The sequence below is a fragment of the Thalassophryne amazonica genome, chromosome 1, assembly GCF_902500255.1.
Source record: "Thalassophryne amazonica chromosome 1, fThaAma1.1, whole genome shotgun sequence".
Taxonomy (NCBI): Eukaryota; Metazoa; Chordata; class Actinopteri; order Batrachoidiformes; family Batrachoididae; genus Thalassophryne; species Thalassophryne amazonica.
Window position 1 is genome coordinate 70,721,515 of NC_047103.1, and position 24,116 is coordinate 70,745,630.

General features: G+C 41.7%; 1 protein-coding gene across 4 annotated transcripts in view; it reads left to right on the top strand.

Annotated features, from left to right (window-relative positions):
* The window catches only part of col11a1a (collagen, type XI, alpha 1a), a 363,765-nt gene that overhangs the window by 63,716 nt on the left and 275,933 nt on the right, over window positions 1-24,116 (top strand). For all 4 annotated transcript variants that reach the window (XM_034171602.1, XM_034171606.1, XM_034171594.1 and 1 more), the window contains exons 3-4: window positions 1,750-1,963; window positions 19,867-20,030. In XM_034171602.1, coding sequence (XP_034027493.1) covers window positions 1,891-1,963; window positions 19,867-20,030 — 237 coding nt within the window. In that variant the 5' untranslated portion in view covers window positions 1,750-1,890. The remainder of the gene's footprint in view (window positions 1-1,749; window positions 1,964-19,866; window positions 20,031-24,116) is intronic.

Genomic DNA, 24,116 nt, shown 5'->3' on the forward strand with positions numbered 1-24,116 from the left:
TAAGTAAAAACAACAATCCAGCAAATAAGTAGACATTTAGTCAGATGCAACTAAAGATGTTAGTCTTCAAGACTCAAAACTAATACCCCATCGCACACACGCTGACTGAGGCTGAACTGCGTCAGAATGACACATCTGGCCACAATCAGGAAGTATTGAGGTGCGGTCTGAAGACCTACGGATGGCGGTCTGTGAGCATCTACATATTGTTGTCCATTCGGCTGCTCCCATTTTCATCCAGTGTAAATCCTGTGCAATTTCCCATGCGGATCTCTACTATATCTGATCTGATATCCCCTGAATAACTGGGGTAGCCAAATGGCAAGAAAAAAAAAAAACAAGATGTAAAATGTATGATCACATTTCACTGTTAAAAATACACAATTTCTTTTCAGTGGTATCCTGGAATTATTTTTAAAATTTGGCTGTATTTCAGCAGGCTTTTACACTCTTTACTATTAAGTGTTCATGAGCAGCTGCCTCTCGTCATGTTTCAGATAGTACACCTACAATAAATAAACCAATAAATGATGAAATAGATAATAATGATAATAGCTGATGATAAGAATAAATTCTGTTTAAAATAGGTTTGTAACATGGTAATTCGTTGACTCACCAATGGGTGGGGCAGATGTGGACATTGCACAGGCTGTGCCCCAATTCAGGGGCTGTGCGCTTCTAAGGACTATGTCCTATGAAGCTCTTCAGGCTTCACTAAAGCCCAAAGGCGCTTCAGGCCGTCAGACGGAGTGAAGGCCAGAAGAAACCGTCCTGAAATGAGACTGTCTGGCCCATAGTCCATTTTACTATTGTCGTTAGCTTTTCCTGGGCCATGAAAGACACTCCTGCTGTATCCTTCTTTTTCAGGAGAAAGAAGGTTGTAATCAGCCTTTAAAATGGAACGGCTGATATTTGGCACTTATGACAAAAGTGGCAATGATTGCAGCCTTAGAAGAATGCAACCTCTGAATTGGGACACAACCCCGCTCTATTGCAAGGTCTCCCACCCTGTTCCTGGAGTTTCACGTGCCCTGCATGTTTTCTCTGATTAGTCACGTCTTTTGTTTCCGAGCTGTTAATTGGCTGAGGACACCTGACTCCATTAATCAGCAGTGGGTGGAGCAGGGAGAGTTGGAAAACAGAATGGTAAATGGCATGCATTTATATATAGTGCTTTTCCATCTGCATCAGATGATCAAAGCACTTTACAATTATGCCTCACATTCACCCACTCACACAAACACAGTCACACCTCGATGTCAGGGTGCTGCCATGCAAGGCGCTCACTACACACCGGGAGCAACTAGGGGATTAAGGACCTTGCCCAAGGATTCTCAGTGATTTTCTAGTCAGGCTGGGATTTGAACTGAGGATCCTCTGGTCTCAAGCCCAATGCTTAACCACTAGACCATCACCTCCCAGGGCAGACAGGACATGTGATCTCCAGGATCGGGACTGGTGACCCCTGCTCTCTTGCGATCAAATTTCTGGTGTGCTTAAATCTTTTGCACTCTACTGGTCATGCAACAAATTGTTTCGATATGAGCCTTCATCAGCGGGATAGTGGTCATTCTAAAATTATGTTCATGCCTCAATCTGTCAGGTTTTTATTCACCAAAATCTGTGATTTCTTTCAGAGTGAAGTGTGAATTGTGATGTTTTTAAGAGAACATGTAGAAACTAAAACTGTCAGTGAGACTCTAAATCATCCACCTTTCCATTTCCACCCCTCCTCATGTGGCTGAGCAGGTGGTGATTTCCCTGCGGACTTCTCCATTCTTACCACGGTGCGCCCAAAATCTGGCCTCCAGTCCTTCCTGCTGTCCATGTACAATGAGAAAGGAGTCCAGCAGCTGGGCGTAGAGCTGGGACGCTCCCCTGTCTTTCTATATGAGGACCAGACCGGCAAACCAACCCCCGAGGACTACCCACTGTTCCGTTCTCTCAACCTTGCTGATGGAAAGTACGTCTGATCTGAAGCACACATAAAAACACACCTTTTGACTCACTGCTGAAGCTGATGGGTAATATACCGAGCGGGGAGGGGCAGAAGAAAAGAACGTACCAAGCTTTAGCAAGCTTGAAATTAATGGTAACCTGTAGTGTGACCAGAAGGCAAACTCTGCAATGAACTATTTACGCCTGCGGAGCAGAATTGCTTTCTGAAAGAAGATATTTGCAAACTGTTAGCCTTGATGCAGCTATAATTTCTTTACAAATTCTTTATTCCTCCACAAGATTGATTAAAAAAGACGTTGGTAGACAATATAATTGATTTGTTGATTTTTTTTTTTAACTTAAATTCCACATAAGTATTGATGAATGGCTTCAAAATGAAATTTTCCCCCAATCCGCTGGCCAGGTTTTGTCTTCTCAGGGGAAGTTGTTTCACAATTGAACCCTCAAAGAAAAAAAATCTATTTGATTCCTTGGATCAAAAATGAATGAGTGAAATATTACAGTTTAAAGGAGTGCTTTCATATTTGAGCCCAATATGGAGTTTAAACTTCTGCTAACATTTTCAAAAACAAAGGTCTTTCCTGTTTACCAGGCTGTCTGGTTTATAGTAAAGTAATTGACTGGAATTTTCATAAATTACTGAACAAACTGAATTATAAATTGCACAGACTCTGATCCATTCTTTTTGATTAAAGCAAGAAGATACACAGCTCTTCTTCTAGTTGCACCACAGGCACTCATCTGAAGATTAGCCCACCCACTGGGGGGCCGTGAGCACAGAGACAGGTCAAAGACACAGAGACACTGGATTGTTGAGGCTCAGCGGGGGCTGTTATATGCAACCTGACCTCAACCATGAACCCTCTGCCTGTGTTATTTTAAAAAGGGGGTGCGAAGTAAGTGGAGGAAGAGGGCAGTGAACCTTTGTTTTAACCACCGTGTATTGCTTCACCCGATCAAATACAGCACAGAGATTATCCCAGCACTTTTTTTTTTCCACAACTGTAATAATCTGCCTGCAGGTCAAGAAATCCTAGAATTTTCACCTAGGGTAGTGGCTGCGCTTGACATGAGCATATGGGCAAGGGTGATATGAGAAGCTTTGATGGGGTCAGAGGAAGCTCACCTGGAAGAACAAAAATTTACAGTTCCTTGACTGGCTGCTTGAGGCTGGCTCCAAAAGTGAGCAGGTTCCCATTCATGCCCATGTTAAAATGTCCAGTTGAGAGCAGAAATAAACATGTTTACAGCCTGGTACAAAATATGGTTTTGGTCTCTATAGATTTTTTCCCACCCCACAATTCACATTGTGAACCAGACTTTACCTGGATTTGGATTCTACAACACAATGCAATAATTGCATACTGATCCAGAATGGTCTGACTGATCAAGATGTTGCAATCTGATATTTAATTCACAACCTGAAACAAAATGGTGTCTTCCTAATCTAGGTTTTATGTTGTGATGTCATATTTTTTTCTGCTGCAGAACCTGCATATTGATCCGGGTCACTCCCAATAAATCCTGAGCCAGAATACGGATCCAGATCTGGATCATCACCAAAATTTAGTGGAGTCTAATATCTATCTGTGTTGCAAATTTGGTGAGAATCCGTGAAGTAGTTTTGACGTAATCCTTCAAAGCCTATATAAAGTGAAATCTTGATCCAGAATCCATATCCGGATCACCTACAAAATTCAGTGGAGTCTTCTATGATCGAATTTCTACGTATCGATGGTGAAAATTTCATCAAAATCTGTGCATTAATTTTAATGTAATCCTACTAAAGGTCAGACAAATAAATAAAGAAATGGCAGTAATTTTATGATGTCCTTGGCGGACATATTTATGGGCGTGACAAGCACTGAGCCAAGTCCGACTCTCATAACATCACTCTCTGAGTTGCTGGAAACAACCTGGAAAAATATGGCTTGATGTGTGGTGAAATGTCGTAATAGATCATTTAAGACGTCCCTGCTCTAATATTCGTGATTTTAGCAGCTGTCAGTAGCTGGTGACTTTAATATGTGATTACTGAGAAAATAAGAGGCTGACCTATATATTAAAAGTGAAGTGGCCTCTGTGTACATGTGTGTGTGTGTGTGTGTGTGTGTGTGTGTGTGTGTGTGTGTGTGTGTGTGTGTGTGTGTGTGTGTGTGTGTGTGTGTGTGTGTGTGTGTGTGGTGTGTGTGTGTGTGTGTGTGTGTGTGTGTGTGTGTGTGTGTGTGTACTTTCAATCACAGAGAAACTGGGGAGTACCTACATTTGCCATTTGGTATGCTTATATATTTTGGGTAAGGGATGAATGTCACAAAAACAGAAAGTTGATAGGACTAATATTTTTGGACAAATTAGAGATATTAGGTAAAAAACAGTGAACAGTGGATGTTGATATCACCATTAACCATTTTGTTTTTAGATTATATCTCTCACAGTGGACGTGCACCTAACATGAAAATTTAAGACCCCTCCATGATTTCTAAGTGGGAGAACTTGCAAAATCGCAGGGTGTTCAAATACGAGGTCTGTTAGAAAAGTATCCGACCTTTTTATTTTTTTCAAAAACCATATGGATTTGAATCACGTGTGATTGCATCAGCCAAGCTTGAACCTTCGTGCGCATGCGTGAGTTTTTTCACGCCTGTCGGTTGCGTCATTCGCCTGTGAGCAGGCTTTGTGTGAGCAGTGGTCCACCCCTCTCGTCGGATTTTTATTGCGAATAAATGTCTGAATGATTTGGAGCTTTGCTGCATCAATTTTTTCCAGAAACTGTGAGAGACCTCTAGGTGGACACCATTCGGAAAATTGAGATGGCTTTCAGGGACCATTTTATGGGGATTACACAGATTAAGGAGTGCTCCAGCCGGTTTAAAGACCGCCCACAGCGTCTGAGAGTGCGGCGCATTTTGAGTGCCGATCGACAGGCTGACACCCCGCTGAAACAAGATCATTTCCAACGTGAAGGCTTTGTTGATCCGGGACGTCGTCTGACTTCCACAAAAAAGGCATAAGGCGTGGACATCAGCACGTTTTCGGCACATTCCATTGTTACAGGAGTTTTTTTCATGGAAAAAGAAGCGGACGGATGTGCCACCGTGCTGCTCATGGTGCGGGACAAAACCACCTCCGTGTTGGTCTCACAGGACGGCTTTGAGATGGATTTCAGACGGCTGTCGGTGGCTTTTTAGTCATGTGACTATCCGAGAAATTGTGCATGAGCTGGACATGCCCCAACATGTCCTGTGAGGCTTCATCACGGCGTTGCTTTGCGCCATGTGGCTCCACCGCAACACGCGGAATTCCTCCGCAGGTCTGTCTCAATGTGCTGAAAAAGTGCTGATGTCCACGTCTTCCGCAATTTCTGTGCTAGTCAGAGGACGGCCCGGATAAAACACAGCGTCCAGTTTAGAAATGAATGGCATTAAAAGATTAATCCAGGTTTTGAGTATATTTCTTATTGTTACATGGGAAACAAGGTACCAGTAGATTCAGTAGATTCTCACAAATCCAACACGACCAAGCATTCATGATATGCACACTCATAAGGCTATGAAATTGGGCTGTTAGTAAAAAAAAGTAGAAAAGGGGGTGTTCACAATAATAGTAGTGTGGCATTCAGTCAGTGAGTTTGTCAATTTTGTGGAACAAACAGGTGTGAATCAGGTGTCCACTATGTAAGGATGAAGCCAGCACCTGTTGAACATGCTTTTCTCTTTGAAAGCCTGAGGAAAATGGGACGTTCAAGACACTGTTCAGAAGAACAGCATAGTTTGATTAAAAAGTTGATTGGAGAGGGGAAAACGTATATGCAGGTGCAAAAAAATTATAGGCTGTTCATCTACAATGATCTCCAATGCTTTAAAATGGACAAAAAACCAGAGACGCGTGGAAGAAAACGGAAAACAACCATCAAAATGGATAGAAGAATAACCAGAATGGCAAAGGCTCACCCATTGATCAGCTCCAGGATGATCAGAGACAGTCTGGAGTTACCTGTAAGTGCTGTGACAGTTAGAAGACGCCTGTGTGAAGCTAATTTATTTGCAAGAATCCCCGCAAAGTCCCTCTGTTAAATAAAAGACATGTGCAGAAGAGGTTACAATTTGCCAAAGAACACATCAACTGGCCTAAAGAGAAATGGAGGAATATTCTGTGGACTGATGACAGTAAAATTGTTCTTTTTGGGTCCAAGGGCCACAGACAGTTTGTGAGATGACCCCCAAACTGAATTCAAGCCACAGTTCACAGTGAAGACAGTGAAGCATGGTGGTGCAAGCATCATGATATGGGCATGTTTCTCCTACTATGGTGTTGGGCCTATATGTCGCATACCAGGTATCATGGATTAGTTTGGATATGTCAGAATACTTGAAGAGGTCATGTTGCCTTATGCTGAAGAGGACATGCCCTTGAAATGGGTGTTTCAACAAGACAATGACCCCAAACACACTAGTAAATGAGCAAAATCTTGGTTCCAAATCAACAAAATTAATGCCTCGCAGATGTGAAGAAATCATGAAAAACTGTGGTTATACAACCAAATACTAGTTTAGTGAATCACATGATTGCTAAAAAAGCAGTTTGAACATAATAGTTTTGAGTTTGTAGCGTCAACAGCAGATGCTACTATTATTGTGAACACCCCCTTTTCTACTTTTTTTTACTAATAGCCCAATTTCATAGCCTTAAGAGTGTGCATATCATGAATGCTTGGTCTTGTTGGATTTGTGAGAATCTACTGAATCTAGTGGTACCTTGTTTCCCATGTAACAATAAGAAATATACTCAAAACCTGGATTAATCTTTTTAGTCACATAGCAATACTATTTTTCTGAACACTACTGTATGTGCTGTCCTTAATTCTGATGTGTGCCATTATTACGGTAAACAAGTAATAATTGTGGACTAATTGCTGTCTGAGGTAACCGGAGTGTAAACATAATTGCTCCACTGTGAGATCAATAAAGTATATCTCATCTCATCTCAAAAGGTGTGACTAATATAGGAGGAGTTATAATGAGGAAAGGACAGGTGTGTGAGAAAAGATCTGGAAGGGGCATGGCAAGCAGGATGAGAGGACAGGTGGGAATCACCCTGCACCAAACACCAGACAATTAGACAAGAAAAATCCCTTCAACAAAACCCAAGCACCAAAAATAACAGAGAGAACAAATACAATAACACAAAACCACCCCACAGATCCCCAGTTTGTCAACAAATGAAAGAGAAAATTACTGAAATGTTGAAAAACAATGTTCCTCAGAGAAAGATTGGAAGGAATTTTCATATTTCTTCTGCTACAGTGCATAATATCATAATCTGGAGAAACTGCAGTGTATAAAGGGCAATGATGCAAGCCTAAGATGAACACCTGTGATCTACAAACTCTCAAAAGGCACTGCATCAACAACTGTCATTCATCAATAGCTGATATAACAACATGGGCAGAGGCTACTTTCATATACCTTTGTCATGCACAAATATAGACTTCCATTCATAAATGCCACTTCAAACTTTACTCCATTAAAAATAAATGGTGTCAACATCTCTGAGCTCAGAGACATCTGAGTTGGACCACCATAAAGAGGAACTGTGTAACTGTTGGCAGATGAATCAGTATTCCAGATCCTTTTTTGGAAGACATGGGCCAAAGACAAAAAGGACCATCCAGAGTGTGGTCAGCAAGAAGTCCAAAAATCAATCTCTCTTGCTATGTGATTGTGTCAGTGCCTTTGGCAAAGGTAATTTGCTGGTGGTTGGCTCTCACTGCGGTATTGTATCACTTCCTGTTCCGGAGCACAGCGGTGTTTTGCTGTATCTGTTAGCTGTTTAATCTGCGCAGTTAGATTGATCTAGGTAACTAGATAACGATTTGTTTCACAGTGTAATCTTCACATGCCTTAACTAAAGCACTCCCTCTGCTGAATCACCTCTAAATTATTTACACATTATTCACTTTGTGTGTTTTTAGGAATCCGCTAGCTTAGCGCAGCTACTAGCTCTTAGCCGATTTAGCATGGCGGCTTCTCCTGTCTCTCCCGCACTTTTCTGCTCTGGGTGTGAAAAGTTTAGTTATTCCTCGGCCTCCTTTAGCAGTAATGGTACTTGTAATAAGTATAGCTTATTCGTAGCTTTGGAGGCCAGGCTGGGCGAACTGGAGACTCGGCTCCGCACCGTGGAAATTTCTACAGCTAGCCAGGCCCCTGTAGTCGGTGCGGACCAAGGTAGCTTAGCCGCTGTTAGTTCCCTTCCAGCAGATCCCGAGCAGCCGGGAAAGCAGGCCGACTGGGTGACTGTGAGAAGGAAGCGTAGCCCTAAACAGAAGCCCCGTGTACACCGCCAACCCGTTCACATTTCTAACCGTTTTTCCCCACTCGGCGACACACCCACCAAGGATCAAACTCTGGTTATTGGCGACTCTGTTTTGAGAAATGTGAAGTTAGCGACACCAGCAACCATAGTAAATTGTCTTCCGGGTGCTAGAGCAGGCAACATTGAAGGAAATTTGAAACTGCTGGCTAAGGCTAAGCGTAAATTTGGTAAGATTGTAATTCACGTTGGCAGTAATGACACCCGGTTACGCCAATCGGAGGTCACTAAAATTAACATTGAATCGGTGTGTAACTTTGCAAAAACAATATCGGACTCTGTAGTTTTCTCTGGGCCCCTCCCCAATCGGACCGGGAGTGACATGTTTAGCCGCATGTTCTCCTTGAATTGCTGGCTGTCTGAGTGGTGTCCAAAAAATGAGGTGGGCTTCATAGATAATTGGCAAAGCTTCTGGGGAAAACCTGGTCTTGTTAGGAGAGACGGCATCCATCCCACTTTGGATGGAGCAGCTCTCATTTCTAGAAATCTGGCCAATTTTCTTAAATCCTCCAAACCGTGACTATCCAGGGTTGGGACCAGGAAGCAGAGTTGTAGTCTTACACACCTCTCTGCAGCTTCTCTCCCCCTGCCATCCCCTCATTACCCCATCCCCATAGAGACGGTGCATGCTCCCAGACCACCAATAAAAAGTAAAAAACTATTTAAGCATACAAATTCAAAAAGAAAAAATAATATAGCACCTTCAACTGCACCACAGACTAAAACAGTTAAATGTGGTATATTAAACATTAGGTCTCTCTCTTCTAAGTACCTGTTAGTAAATTATATAATAATTGATCAACATATTGATTTATTCTGCCTTACAGAAACCTGGTTACAGCAGGATGAATATGTTAGTTTAAATGAGTCAACACCCTCGAGTCACACTAACTGCCAGAACGCTCGTAGCATGGGCCGAGGCGGAGGATTAGCAGCAATTTTCCATTCCAGCTTATTAATTAATCAAAAACCCAGACAGAGCTTTAATTCATTTGAAAGCTTGACTCTTAGTCTTGTCCATCCAAATTGGAAGTCCCAAAAACCAGTTTTATTTGTTATTATCTATCGTCCACCTGGTCGTTACTGTGAGTTTTTCTGTGAATTTTCAGACCTTTTGTCTGACTTAGTGCTTAGCTCAGATAAGATAATTATAGTGGGCAATTTTAACATCCACACAGATGCTGAGAATGACAGCCTCAACACTGAATTTAATCTATTATTAGACTCAATTGGCTTTGCTCAAAATGTAAATGAGTCCACCCACCACTTTAATCATATCTTAGATCTTGTTCTGACTTATGGTATGGAAATTGAAGACTTAACAGTATTCCCTGAAAACTCCCTTCTGTCTGATCATTTCTTAATAACATTTACATTTACTCTGATGGACTACCCAGCAGTGGGGAATAAGTTTCATTACGCTAGAAGTCTTTCAGAAAGCGCTGTAACTAGGTTTAAGGATATGATTCCTTCTTTATGTTCTCTAATGCCATATACCAACACAGTGCAGAGTAGCTACCTAAACTCTGTAAGTGAGATAGAGTATCTCATCAATAGTTTTACATCCTCATTGAAGACTACTTTGGATGCTGTAGCTCCTCTGAAAAAGAGAGCTTTAAATCAGAAGTGCCTGACTCCATGATATAACTCACAAACTCGCAGCTTAAAGCAGATAACCTGTAAGTTGGAGAGGAAATGGCATCTCACTAATTTAGAAGATCTTCACTTAGCCTGGAAAAAGAGTCTGTTGCTCTATAAAAAAGCCCTCCGTAAAGCTAGGACATCTTACTACTCATCACTAATTGAAGAAAATAAGAACAACCCCAGGTTTCTTTTCAGCACTGTAGCCAGGCTGACAAAGAGTCAGAGCTCTATTGAGCCAAATATTTCTTTAACTTTAACTAGTAATGACTTCATGACTTTCTTTGCTAATAACATTTTAACTATTAGAGAAAAAATTACTCATAACCATCCCAAAGACGTATCGTTATCTTTGGCTGCTTTCAGTGATGCCGGTATTTGGTTAGACTCTTTCTCTCCGATTGTTCTGTCTGAGTTATTTTCATTAGATACTTCCTCCAAACCATCAACATGTCTATTAGACCCATTCCTACCAGGCTGCTCAAGGAAGCCCTACCATTAATTAATGCTTCGATCTTAAATATGATCAATCTATCTTTATTAGTTGCTATGTACCACAGGCTTTTAAGGTGGCAGTAATTAAACCATACTTAAAAAAACATCACTTGACCCAGCTATCTTAGCTAATTATAGGCCAATCTCCAACCTTCCTTTCTCTCAAAAATTCTTGAAAGGGTAGTTGTAAACAGCTAACTGATCATCTGCAGAGGAATGGTCTATTTGAAGAGTTTCAGTCAGGTTTTAGAATTCATCATAGTATAGAAACAGCATTAGTGAAGGTTACAAATGATCTTCTTATGGCCTCGGACAGTGGACTCATCTCTGTGCTTGTTTCTGTTAGACCTCAGTGCTGCTTTTGATACTGTTGACCATAAAATTTTATTACAGAGATTAGAGCATGCCATAGGTATTAAAGGCACTGCGCTGCGGTGGTTTGAATCATATTTATCTAATAGATTACAATTTGTTCATGTAAATGGGGAATCTTCACAGACTAAGGTTAATTATGGAGTTCCACAAGGTTCTGTGCTAGGACCAATTTTATTCACTTTATACGTTTCCCTTATTATTAGACGGCATTGCTTAAATTTTCATTGTTACGCAGATGATACCCAGCTTTATCTATCCATGAAGCCAGAGGACACACACCAATTAGCTAAACTGCAGGATTGTCTTACAGACATAAAGACATGGATGACCTCTAATTTCCTGCTTTTAAACTCAGATAAAACTGAAGTTATTGTACTTGGCCCCACAAATCTTAGAAACATGGTGTCTAACCAGATCCTTACTCTGGATGGCATTACCCTGACCTCTAGTAATACTGTGAGAAATCTTGGAGTCATTTTTGATCAGGATATGTTATTCAATGCGCATATTAACAAATATGTAGGACTGCTTTTTTGCATTTGCGCAATATCTCTAAAATTAGAAAGGTCTTGTCTCAGAGTGATGCTGAAAAACTAATTCATGCATTTATTTCCTCTAGGCTGGACTATTGTAATTCATTATTATCAGGTTGTCCTAAAAGTTCCCTGAAAAGCCTTCAGTTAATTCAAAATGCTGCAGCTAGAGTACTGACAGGGACTAGAAGGAGAGAGCATATCTCACCCATATTGGCCTCTCTTCATTGGCTTCCTGTTAATTCTAGAATAGAATTTAAAATTCTTCTTCTTACTTATAAGGTTTTGAATAATCAGGTCCCATCTTATCTTAGGGACCTCATAGTACCATATCACCCCAATAGAGCACTTCGCTCTCCAGACTGCAGGCTTACTTGTAGTTCCTAGGGTTTGTAAGAGTAGAATGGGAGGCAGAGCCTTCAGCTTTCAGGCTCCTCTCCTGTGGAACCAGCTCCCAATTCAGATCAGGGAGACAGACACCCTCTCTACTTTTAAGATTAGGCTTAAAACTTTCCTTTTTGCTAAAGCTTATAGTTAGGGCTGGATCAGGTGACCCTGAACCATCCCTTAGTTATGCTGCTATAGACTTAGACTGCTGGGGGGTTCCCATGATGTACTGAGTGTTTCTTTCTCTTTTTGCTCTGTATGCACCACTCTGCATTTAATCATTAGTGATTGATCTCTGCTCCCCTCCACAGCATGTCTTTTTCCTGGTTCTCTCCCCTCAGCCCCAACAAGTCCACTCAGAAGACTGCCCCTCCCTGAGCCTGGTTCTGCTGGAGGTTTCTTCCTGTTAAAAGGGAGTTTTTCCTTCCCACTGTTGCCAAGTGCTTGCTCACAGGTGGTCGTTTTGACAATTGGGGTTTTTCCGTAATTATTGTATGGCCTTGCCTTACAATATAAAGTGCCTTGGGGCAACTGTTTGTTGTGATTTGGCACTATATAAATAAAATTGATTTGATTTGATTTAATTTACACTTAATTAATGCAGAAATGTAAAGAAATCAGGAACATATGCTGCCTTCAAGAACAATTGTCCATGTCCATACATTTTTCAACAAGACAATGCAACACCACATTTTGCCCACATTACAAAGGCATGGCTGTAGGTGAGGAGCATCACATGTATTTTGAGGCGGCAACTGCTTCAATATTTTGGCCATGTGGCATGCTTCTCTTTGTAGAACCCCAATTCCAATGACGTTGGGACGTTGTGTGAAATGCAAATAAAAACAGAATACAATGATTTGCAAATCGTCTTCAACCTATATTCAATTGAATACACCACAAAGACAAGATATTTAATGTTCAACTGATACATTTTATTGTTTTTTTGCAAATATTTGCTCATTTTGAAATGCCTGAAACACATTTCAAAAAAGCTGGGACGTGGTATGTTTACCACTTGTTTACATCAACTTTCCTTCTAACAACACCTCCATAAGCGTTTGGGACTGAGGACACTAATTGTGAGGTGTCATGACTGGGTATAAAAGGAGCATCCCTAAAAGTCTCGGTCATTCACAAGTAAGATGAGGTGAGGATACCACTTTGTGAACAACTATGTGAAAAATAGTCCAACAATTTAAAACAATGTTTCTCAATGTTCCGTTGCAAGAATTTAGGGATTCCATCATCTACAGTCCATAATGTAATCAGAAGATTCAGAGAAACTGGAGAACTTTCTAAGTGTAAGTGGCAAGGCCTAAAACCAACATTGATGCCTGTGACCTTCAATCCCTCAGTGGCACTGCATTAAAACGACATCATTGTGTAAGGATCTTACCGCATGGGCTCTGGAACACTCAGAAACCGTTGTCAGGTTCAACACAGTTCGTCACTACATCTACAAATGCAAGATAAAACTCTACCAGCAAAGTGAAAGCCATACATCAGCACATCCAGAAACACCGCCGCCTTCTCTGGGCCTGAGCTCATTTGAAATGGACAGACGCAAAGTGGAAAGGTGTGCTGTGGGTCTGATGAGTCCACATTTCAAATTATTTTTGGAAATCATGGACTCATGTCCTCCGGACAAAAGAGGAAAAAGACTATACAGATTGTTACCAGTGCAAAGTTCAAAAGCCAGCATCTGTGATGGAATGGGGGTGTTAGTGCCCATGGCATGGGCAACTTAAACGTCTGTGATGGCACCATCAATACTGAAAGGTACATCCAGGTTTTTGAGCAACACATTCTGCCATCCAAGCAATGTCTTTTTCAGGGATGTCCCCTGCTTATTTCAGTAAAACAATGCCAAGCCACATTCTGCACGTGTTACAAACAGCGTGGCTTCGTAGTCAAAGAGTGCAGGTAATAGACTGGCCTGCCTGCAGTCCAGACCTGTCACCCACTGAAAATGTGTGCCGCATTATGAAGCGCAAAATACGACAATGGAGACCTCGGACTGTTGAACAACTGAAGTCGTACATCAAGCAGTAATGGGAAAGAATTCTACCTACAAAGCTTCAACAATTAGTGCCCTCAGTTCCCTAATGCTTATTGAGTGTTGTTAGAAGGAAAGGTGATGTAACACAGTGGTAAACATACCACTGTCCCAGCTTTTTTGAAATGTATTGCAGGCATCCATTTCAAAATGAGCAAATATTTGCACAAAAACAATGAAGTTTATCAGTTTGAACATTAAATATCTTGTCTTTGTGGTGTATTCAGTTGAATATAGGCTAAAGAGGATTTGCAAGTCATTGTATTCTGGTTTTATTTACATTTTACACAACATCCCAACTTCATTGGAATTGGGGTTGTATGATCCAGGACACAGATACAGATACACACAGGAGTACTGAGGACCCCAGTGAGTGGAGAAGGCCAAGGGGAGGCCAACGTTTCACCTGACTGTGACAAATAAATGCTACTGTAGTGATTACTTGCATGCTTGCGTGGTTATTGCAATAATGGACTATGTTTTTGATGTTGTTCTGGTTTTCTGTTTCCTGTTTCTTCAGCTTTGAAAAACTTTGTAAAAACCTTGTACGTGTTCGCGTTGGATCACCTCTCTGAGTCTGGTCTGCTTGAGATTTCCTCCTCAACATCATCTGAGGGAGTTTTTCCTTACCACTGTCACAAAACAAAAGTTAGTCTTCATCGTCAGTCCACATCAGCATCTAGCATTTGCTCTGGCATTTGTGTTCGTCATCAAGCTTGACAGTATGTGCATGCTCCTCATCTTCTTAGTTTTTGTGTGGTAGTGTTACAGCTCCACATACAGGCCTGGCATATATACGATAGTGTTTTCAGTCATTTTCAGTGCTGTACTGTGTTTAGGGAACACTTTTTGAAAAGGACAAAGAAAAGATTTTACAGGAAAAGTTCAGTTTCTGTGTGAACAAGACTTAAAAGTTACTAGCACGTTGCATCCACGGGTTTTAGAATGGGTTGTGTTTATAAAGTAGGTACCTGACATTTTTCAAGGGTGGTAATGTATGCAATGTGAAATTAAAATGAGAAAGATTTGTGAATAATTGCATTTATGACATTTACAGTGAGGAAAATAAGTACGAGGTCTGTTAGAAAAGTATCGGACCTTTTTAGTCACATAGCACTACTATTATTCTGAACACTACTGTACACATTTGACATTGTTTATGTGCACTAAATTTGAAGAAGTCTGTTATCCGAATTGAGGCAAGTGGGTGAAGGTCACACAGCAGCCCTGAGTTGCGCCACCATAAGCTTGGGCGTGGGGGGGGGGGAGGACCAGCAGCAGCTAAAACTGCGCTGCCCCTGCAGAAGGGAAGGGGGGGGTCACGTGAACAGAAGCCGGAGTGGGGTGTGTGTGATGGGGGGTAGGGGTGGGGTGTGGTGCGAGAGAGTGGAGCATGCTTCACTCCTGTGAAACAGTTTATTGTCTTTGTGAATTGAGATAAGAAAACAGCCAAATAATCACCAAGTCCTGAAGACATTCCTCTGGAGGAAAAACACTCGGGCAATATGTCTTTCAGTCTTGATAAGCCTGCCGTGTTGTGGTTTGAGCAGTGAAAAACACTTTTTACAGTTCCACTTGAATAACCAAATCCCAATTATGAATTAAGAATATTCCCAATTATGAATTAAGAATACCGTATTTTCCGGACTATAAGTCGCACCGGAGTATAAGTCGCACCAGCCACTTTATCCATTATAAAGAAAAACAAACCATAAATAAGTCGCACCGGAGTATAAGTCGCACCAGCCACTTTTATCCATTATAAAGAAAAATAAACCATAAATAAGGTCCACTGGACTATAAGTCCCATGGACATACAGGTATGTTAACATGAAAAGTTCAGATGATAATATTGTGACGGCTACCGTTTTCGGATGCATATTTCACCAGTCGCAACTTGTAATCTGCAGAGTATGATTTTCTTTTTGGTGGCATTTTTTCGGGCCTTCTCCGTTGTCTTGTTATGTTATCAGTAACGTTAAAATTTTTATTTTTCTATGGTAGTCAGAAGTCGCAGGAACAGTCACACAAGCCTCGAGTGCCCTCTCGTGAGCTGCATTTTACCTACAGATATGTTTGTATTTTGCGGACCACATTGCGAGCCGAACCATGCAGCACCTACCTGCGCAGCTCATGACCTCCCAGCGGTGTCGATCCAGCTCCTTCCAAGTGGAGACGCTAATCCTCCGCCATCGCTCAGTGCTCCCATGCAGCTCTCAGCGTCAACTCTGCCTCACAACTGATATCCAAGGGTTGAAGCTGTCCTTGTTAGCCATCCCGGAATAAACACCATGTTCGTCTGCTTCAAACGCTTTTCACAATCTTCGACGCCAGCTCCTTCCAAGTGCACACGCTAATCCTCCGCCGTCGCTCACCCAATGCTCCCACACACTCTCAGCGTCAACTTAAAACACTCTGCTCACATTGATATCCAAGGGTTGAAGCTGTTCTGTTCGCCAAGCCGGAATAACAGCAAGCACCGAGTTCGTCAGCTTCACACGCGGTGGGTGAGGTGAGGAATACGCGTCCAAAGTTCTGTTCTCTGATTGGTTATCGCGACCAGCGTGAACTATAGGATGGCCGTCATACTACAGTGCCCATGATGCATTGCATTTCCTTTTCCGGTGGCCATTTTAAAACTAGATCGACTCTGTCACGTAAAATTGTTTTGTTACAGTAAATTAACTGAGATCCTACCGGTATATTTTTCATTTATAAGGTCGCACCGGAGTATAGGTCGCAACCCCCGGCCAAACATGTAAAAAAAGTGCGACTTATAGTCCGGAAAAATACGGTATTCCCCGGCCATCCGAAATCTTCAACTTCATCTGCAAGGCACATATCTGCTCCAAGATGTCATCCAATTTGCTTCTGAGTTCAAGAGTCATCGCAGTCTGAGAATGCAATGCCTTGCCCACCTTGTTAATCAAGACGGACAAGCGAGGGGGCCGTGGGTTCTTGATGCCGCCGTCTTGCCAATTTTCTGATAGATCATGGCAGCACATAAGCCAGAAAGTACCAGCCCTGCTACCATAAGACCAAATATGAATAAATCCTCGATGTCCTCAACGGAGTAAGGTGCCAAGCATGCAATACGCCAAGACCCCCAGGAGTCAAGAACGTAGCCTGCAGGATACGTTCCGTCTGGGCAGGTAGGATCCCCCAGTCCTGACCTTCTTGTAGAAAAGATGGTGTCAATAGCGTTCAGAGACCAGCTGATCAATTCCATGGTTAATCCAATAGTAGTCCAATAGAACCAGTATCCAATATAATTTGAGGAATCACAGTCTGGTGAAGGTAGAGACTTGAAGGTTAAGCAGAGGGCAGAGATAAGAGAGAGTGGAGGAGATGCGACTGCCCTCATCGAGTCCCAAGCTGATCCCCTTATCCCTCATCCTGTTGCGAGATTGTTGTGCTTTGTACCACTTTCAAGCATTTGTCCTCCAAGTATCCTGTCCAGCTATTGCTTACCCTTGTTTTCAATCTGTCCTGCCCACTTTCGGATTCTGCCTCTGCCAAACGCTTTGACTACCATTGTTAGGGCCCCTTCACACATAGTACGAATAAGTACAAATCAGGGTGACTCATGGTGGAACAGGTTGGATGAGTGAACCACAAAAAACATCGAGCCAAGGGGGAGGTGTGCATGATCCCGGTGCAGATGGTGTCGTGCATGCAACGGTGTCATGCGAGCAGGAACACAATGCGAGCAGCTGCACCACATCACGTCCCGCAGCACGCCACTCACAGCCCTCACAGCCCAACACGCGTCCTGCCAGACAGATGTGACATTCAGATTGCATGCTCCATGTCCACTTGAACTGATGGTCCATTTCTCCAGCCCTTTGCAAATGCGCTATATGTACTTATGTATTTCCACATGATGACAGCAAGCACACCACACGTGCATGTCTGTCAAACACAGGACATTGTCTGCAGCTGTGGACATCACTCTGTGATCAGATGAGAGGCGCCTTGCCTGCGGGGAGCACGTGAACCACACGCACACGTGTTGTTAGGGGAGCCGACACTCTGGCACACCACGTGTACTTGGCAACTCCCAGTCCGTGGGGAACTTAGACAAATTCACATCCAGCTCGACAGTGATTGTCTGCAGACTGCTGTCGTGCTAATAGTCCAAATGGACACACATTTTCTATGTGCCAAACGAGCATTGTTAGATGTTGTGCGTGTCACCTGGATTTGTCCGACACCTGCCACGAGACGGTTCAGGGCTCTCACCAGCACACACTCTGTCTTCAGAGACACTGGTGTGCACAAATCGTTATAGCAACAGGTGTACGAGGCAGCAACGATTTGACCACGTTATTGCATACGATTCCTGCTTTATGTGCACTTCATGCGCAATTCGATTACATCATACTATATGTGAAGGGCCCTATATTGGCCTCCTTTTTGTGTACTGAGTCCTGCCTGGACTGGCATTAAACACTGTTACGCTGACTTATGAATCCTGCATTTGTGTCCTACCACTTCATGCCATCCAGCTTGTTTAGATCTCTGCCCATCTTTGCTTACCAAAATCTCCACCCTTTGTGGATACTGCTTTTGCACCAAATCATGATTGCAATCACATGTTGACATCACCTGTTCACAGAAATCATTATTTAATTTTTTTAACCTCATTATCAGCCCTAAATTCCCCATTTCAACTTCTTTTGAATGTATTTCTGGCCTGAAATGCAGGAATGGAAGTACTGTAAATGAAATGAAGTTTACCAAATAAACCATGAAATATCTTGGCTTCATCCTGTGAAACAGAAGTAAGAAGTCAAGGTAGATGTAAAATCAGCATGGATATTTTTATTTTGATTTTTATTATTTTTTTAATAAATAATACCTTTGAAGAGTTCACAATGCAAAACCCCAATATCTCCAAAACCATACATTTTTAGTTGACGCTTCTGTCATTTCTGCACATGTTACAACAGCGTTGCTTCATAGTCAAAGAGTGTAGGTACTAGACGGGCCTGCCTGCAGTCCAGACCTGTCGCCCACTGAAAATGTGTGACGCATTATGAAGCACAAAATACGACAATGGAGACCCCGGACTGTTGAACAACTGAAGTCGTACATCAAGCATTAATCTTTTAATGCTTGATGTACGACTAATGCCACTTCAAACTTTACTCCATTAAAAATAAATGGCGTCAACATCTCTGAGCTCAGAGACATCTGAGTTGGACCATCATAAAGAGGAACTGTGTAACTGTAGGCAGATGCAATCAGTATTCCAGATCCATATTTTGCGCACTGTCCCATCAGTGTGCAAAATATGAAAGAATTTGAACAAACTGTTTTCTTTTATGATGACATCTGTGCATTTCGGAATATGGTTTCCTTTAAATCTCCATTTTCAACTGCATTTTCTTCATTAAAAAAAAAATAAAAAATACTTACTGGGGTTTGCAATCTGAACTCTTCATTTATTTATTTTTTGCATTGTCCATACCTTTTTCTGATTTGGGGTTGCAATTGATCAGATATTGATCTGTAGCTGTGACTTTCAGCATTTTGCTGCAGCACTCCCAGACCTCATCTTCTACTGAGAACAAATGTTTGACTGTGTGTTTCCTGCACCGGCCTTCCCGCGTCCTGACACACACTTTCCACAATGTTCACAGCTACTGTCTGTCATGCGAGTAACCCAGAAGGAGGATTAATTAAAGTTAATGAGTGTAATCCCATGTTAAACAGGCCAAAGTGGTGGGGGCAAGAATGTGGTTGCACTGCTGCCTGGTATGGCAGCAGCCTTATAAACGCAGCTCTGAAGAGGTGTCACACTTACGTGTACTGTCAGTGCCAAGCATATGACACACAACTGTGACACCCATCTTCTGGAGCATTTGCTTCAGTAATGATGATTGTTTTTGGGTGGCTTTCAATGACACAATCCCTGAATGGTGATTTAAAAAAAATCAGGACTAATAATTCATACTGTTCTGCACATTTAATTTGTTAAACACGAGCACCTCAAGGAATCTGTGATGTTGTAAACTGGTTGCCTGTGCTTGTGTCTTTGATCAGGTGGCATCGTGTGGCCATCAGTGTGGAAAAGAAGACGGTCACTATCATTGTGGATTGTAAGAAGAAGATCGCCAAGCCTCTCCTCAGGAGTGACCACGCCTCTATTGATGCAATGGTATAGACCGTGTTCGGCACAAGACTCTTGGATGAGGAAGTTTTTCCAGGTAGCCTGCAACCTGCTTCCCTCATGGTGTGAGTGTATCATAATCATGGCATTACCAAGAAAGGTGAGCAGCGTGTTGCTTTGTTTGAATGTATTTATTATCATTCTTTAGAGAGACCAGATGAGAAGTATAACTTGCGTGGTGAGGTAGCATCAGCTACAGCGAATGAGATGTGGTTGTTGCTAATTCCATGTTTGCTTTCATCCTAATAGGAAGATGGGAAGGTTGTTTTAAATCATTACAGATTTTGTCCATAAGTGGTCGAAGTTCAGGTGAACTAACTCTAGCAATTTAGAAGAGAGCTTCATGCCAAGTACTTATATTGCTAGTGGAAAAGGTAGTTAAAGCACCATGAGTGAGACAGTTTAGAATAGATTCTACTTGCATGGAAAGTGACACAGGAGCATGATCGCTGATAGTGATAGTGTATTTTAGTGTTCATTTTTGGAGTTATAGAATTGCTAGTAAGAAAACAAGTCTATCTTGAGAAAGACTGATGACCAAGTCCAAGACCAAAGTCAATCCATATGCTCCTTTATAGTTGTTAGCAGAATGAGAAAGTCTTGAAAGAGTGTGAAGAGAAAGAGTGTGAAGCCCTTGGGGCAACTACATCTGGCTCAAATCAGTTGAAGTTGTTCTTGACCCAGGCCTACATCTAGTAAGGATGACTCCTGGGCACCTCCCTTGGGAGGTGTTCCAGGCACATTCCATCTGGGAGGAGACCTTGGGGAAGACCCAGGACTAGGTGGAGAGATTATACCTCCACACTGGCCTGGGAACACCTCGGGATCCCTCAGTCAGAGGCGGTCCAATGTGCACAGGAAAGGGAAGTCTGGGGTCCCCTGCTGAGCAGTTGCCCCATGACCCGAACCTGGAAAAGCGGTTTGAAGATGAATGAATGAATGAACCTTTTTGTCTTTTTGAAATTTGAACAAGAGTGATCATAAATGGGAGATATTAATAAAATAAAGAAAAAGAATAAGACCAATTCTAGATCTGCAGCTGGTTCAAAATTTAATCAGCTGTTCACTGAGACAAGTTTACCAGAATGTTTTCATTTTTGCTTGAGATAAAACAAAAGAAGAGCAGTAATAAAATTTCTTCCTCAGTGGAGATAACATGCTGAAGTGGACTACACTTCTGTCATCTTTTTTTCTTTCTGGAAAATGTGACTGTTAATTTCTCAATGTAAAAGGAGCATTTTGTGTTTTTTTTTTTAAATCTTATTTTAAAACTACAAGCAGATACAGCTCACCTTTACAATTTCAAAAGATGCTAGGAAAATCAATCAGTAGTAAATTAAATTGTTTAAGCACTCCAAGTATTGCTGTTTGTTTGATTGTTACTGTCTGTCAGGTATTTCCTTGGAAATATCTATTGCAGGATGGTGATGTAAGTTTGATTTGGACAAACAAAAGGGTTTATCATTTTCTGAGGAACAGAAGCCCCTGAAGGCATTATGATAGCAAATCACAGAAAACCATCTTTCGTCAAGAAAAGACCAAGAGAACTGTTGTAGAATGTAATTCTCACTGCAGTGGTAATATTTAAACATGTTCTTACACAGGCTGCCTCTGGTACTAGATAATGATAGACAATGGCTGAATTGTTGTGACCCCTGTGACCTTCTCGGGTTGGAGTTAAAGGTTACTGACAAGCTGTAGGGCAGTTGAGTTTGCTTTGGAGAGAGTGCTGGTTTGTTCATGAGCAGCTGGAATGACCACAGTCATTCTGATCGTGAATGATTGTTCTTGTTGTTTTGAAGCCATTTTTGTGCTGCACCTTGTCACCATCAGTGGGACATGGCATGGTTTGCATACCTGTGCGGATTTGCATCTAACATTGACAGCGACTTTTTCCAGAAGGTGTTGTTTTACCTGCATTGATTGGTGGTTCTATCTGTGTGGTGGTCTGTCCTATGCTTTGGAACAAAAGTAAATCCACTGTGATTGGTAGGGAGCCTTGAGGAGTGTAGTAATGAAAGAGTGCATTACAGTTCATGCAGAAAGTATTCCACAGTGCTGAACCTTTTTCACATTTTTTATGTTACACCCTTATTCCAAATGGATGAAATTCATTTTTTCCCTCAAAATTCTATACACGTGATTTTTTTTTTTTTTTTTTAGATTTTTGCTAATTAATTAAAAATAAAACAGTAACTAAGAAATCACATGGACATAAGTATTCATAGCCTTTGCCATGAAGCTCAAAATTGAGCTCAGGTGCATCCTGTTTCCACTGATCATCCATGGGATGTTTCTACAAGCTTAACTGGAGTCCACCTGGGATAAATTCAGCTGGACATGATTTGGAAAGGCACACACCTGTCTACATATAAGGTCCCACAGTTCACAGTGCATCTCAGAGCACAAACCAAACATGAAGTCAAAGGAATTCTCTGTAGACATCCGAGACAGGATTGTCTCGCCACCCAATCTGGGGAAGGGTACATAACATTATGCTTCTTGAAGGTCCCAAATGAGCACAGTGGCCTCCCATTATCTGTAAATGTGAAGCATTCCTCTGTGGACAGAGGAGAACCTTTCAGAAGGAACAGCCATTTCTGCAGCAATACAGCAATCTGGCCTGTATGGTAGAGTGACCAGACAGAGGCCACTCAGTAAAAGGCTCATTGCGGCCCACCTGGAGGTTTGCCAAAAGTCACCTGAAGGACTCTCAGACCACGAGAAACAAAATTCTCAGGTCTGATGAGACAAAGATTGAAATCTTTGGGGTGAATGCCAGGTGTCATGTTTGGAGGAAACCAGGCACCACTATTCAAATACCCAAATCCACCTCTACAGTTAAGCATGGTGGTGGCAGCATCATGCCGTGGGGATGCTTTTCAGTGGCAGGAACTGGGAGACTAGTCAGGATTGAGGGAAAAATGAATGCAGCAATGTACAGAGACATCTTGGCTGAAAACCTGTTCCAGAGCGCTCTTGACCTCAGAGTAGAGTGACGGTTCATCACAATGACCCTAAGCACACAGCCAAGATATCAAAGGAGTGACTTCAGGACAACTCTGTGAATGTCCTTGCGTGGCCCAGTCAGAGCCCAGACTCGAATCCGATTGAACATCTCTGGAGAGATCTGAAATGGCTGTGCACCAGCGCTCACCATCCAACCACATGGGGCTTGAGAGGTGCTGCAAAAAGGAATGGGTAAAACTGCCCAAAGATAGGTGCACCAAGCTTGTGGCATCATATTCAAGACTTGAGGCTGTAATTGTTGCCAAAGGTGCATCAACAAAGTATTAAAGCAAAGGGTATGAATACTTATGTACATGTGATTCCTTAGTTTTTTTTATTTTTAATACATTTGCAAAAAAAATAAATAAATAAATAAATAAATAAATAAATTGTTTTGGCAGTGTGACTCACTGCCAAAACAAATTTACCTTTTGGTACAAATAAAGTAACCTTGAACCTTGAACCTAAATAATAAAATAAATAAAAATCTTGTTATTATGGGGTGTTGAGAGTAGAATTTTGGGGTAAAAAATGTATTTACTCAGTTTTGGAATAAGGCTGTAACATAACAAAAGGTGGAAAAAGTGAAGTGCTGTGAATACTTTCTCGGTGTCAGCTCGAAGTACTTGTTGTCAGCTCCACCAAGTGAATACTGTTTTCAGTTCCTTCTGTTACTTTGTCTGTTTGGCAGTGGCATATTTGACAAGTACTTAAACTGATTTTATTAATGTTTGGTGGAGAGATGGATGATGTTTGGTAAAGGAAAAGTTGATTAGATTTTGAAATCAATGTTGTTGGAAAATAATGTTTTATTAAAATTACCTAAGGTACCTGTCTTGGCTCTGGTGAACAGTAGTTATCAAAAAAAGTTCAGTTTTAAAAAAGTTCAGTACACCATTGTGATCAGCGCATCAACATGGTAGTTTTGTTTTAGGTTTTAAATAATCTACAGTGCTCACAAAGTGTGCTTGTTCAGCCATTTAAAAGTCTGCATGAGTGTGTGAAAGCTATCGAATTTGTGCTGTTTCCAAAGTGTTAAGTATTTATTGTATGTTTTGATTATTTTATGTTTAATTTTATTGTTTCACATTCTGTTTTGTATTGACTTATAATA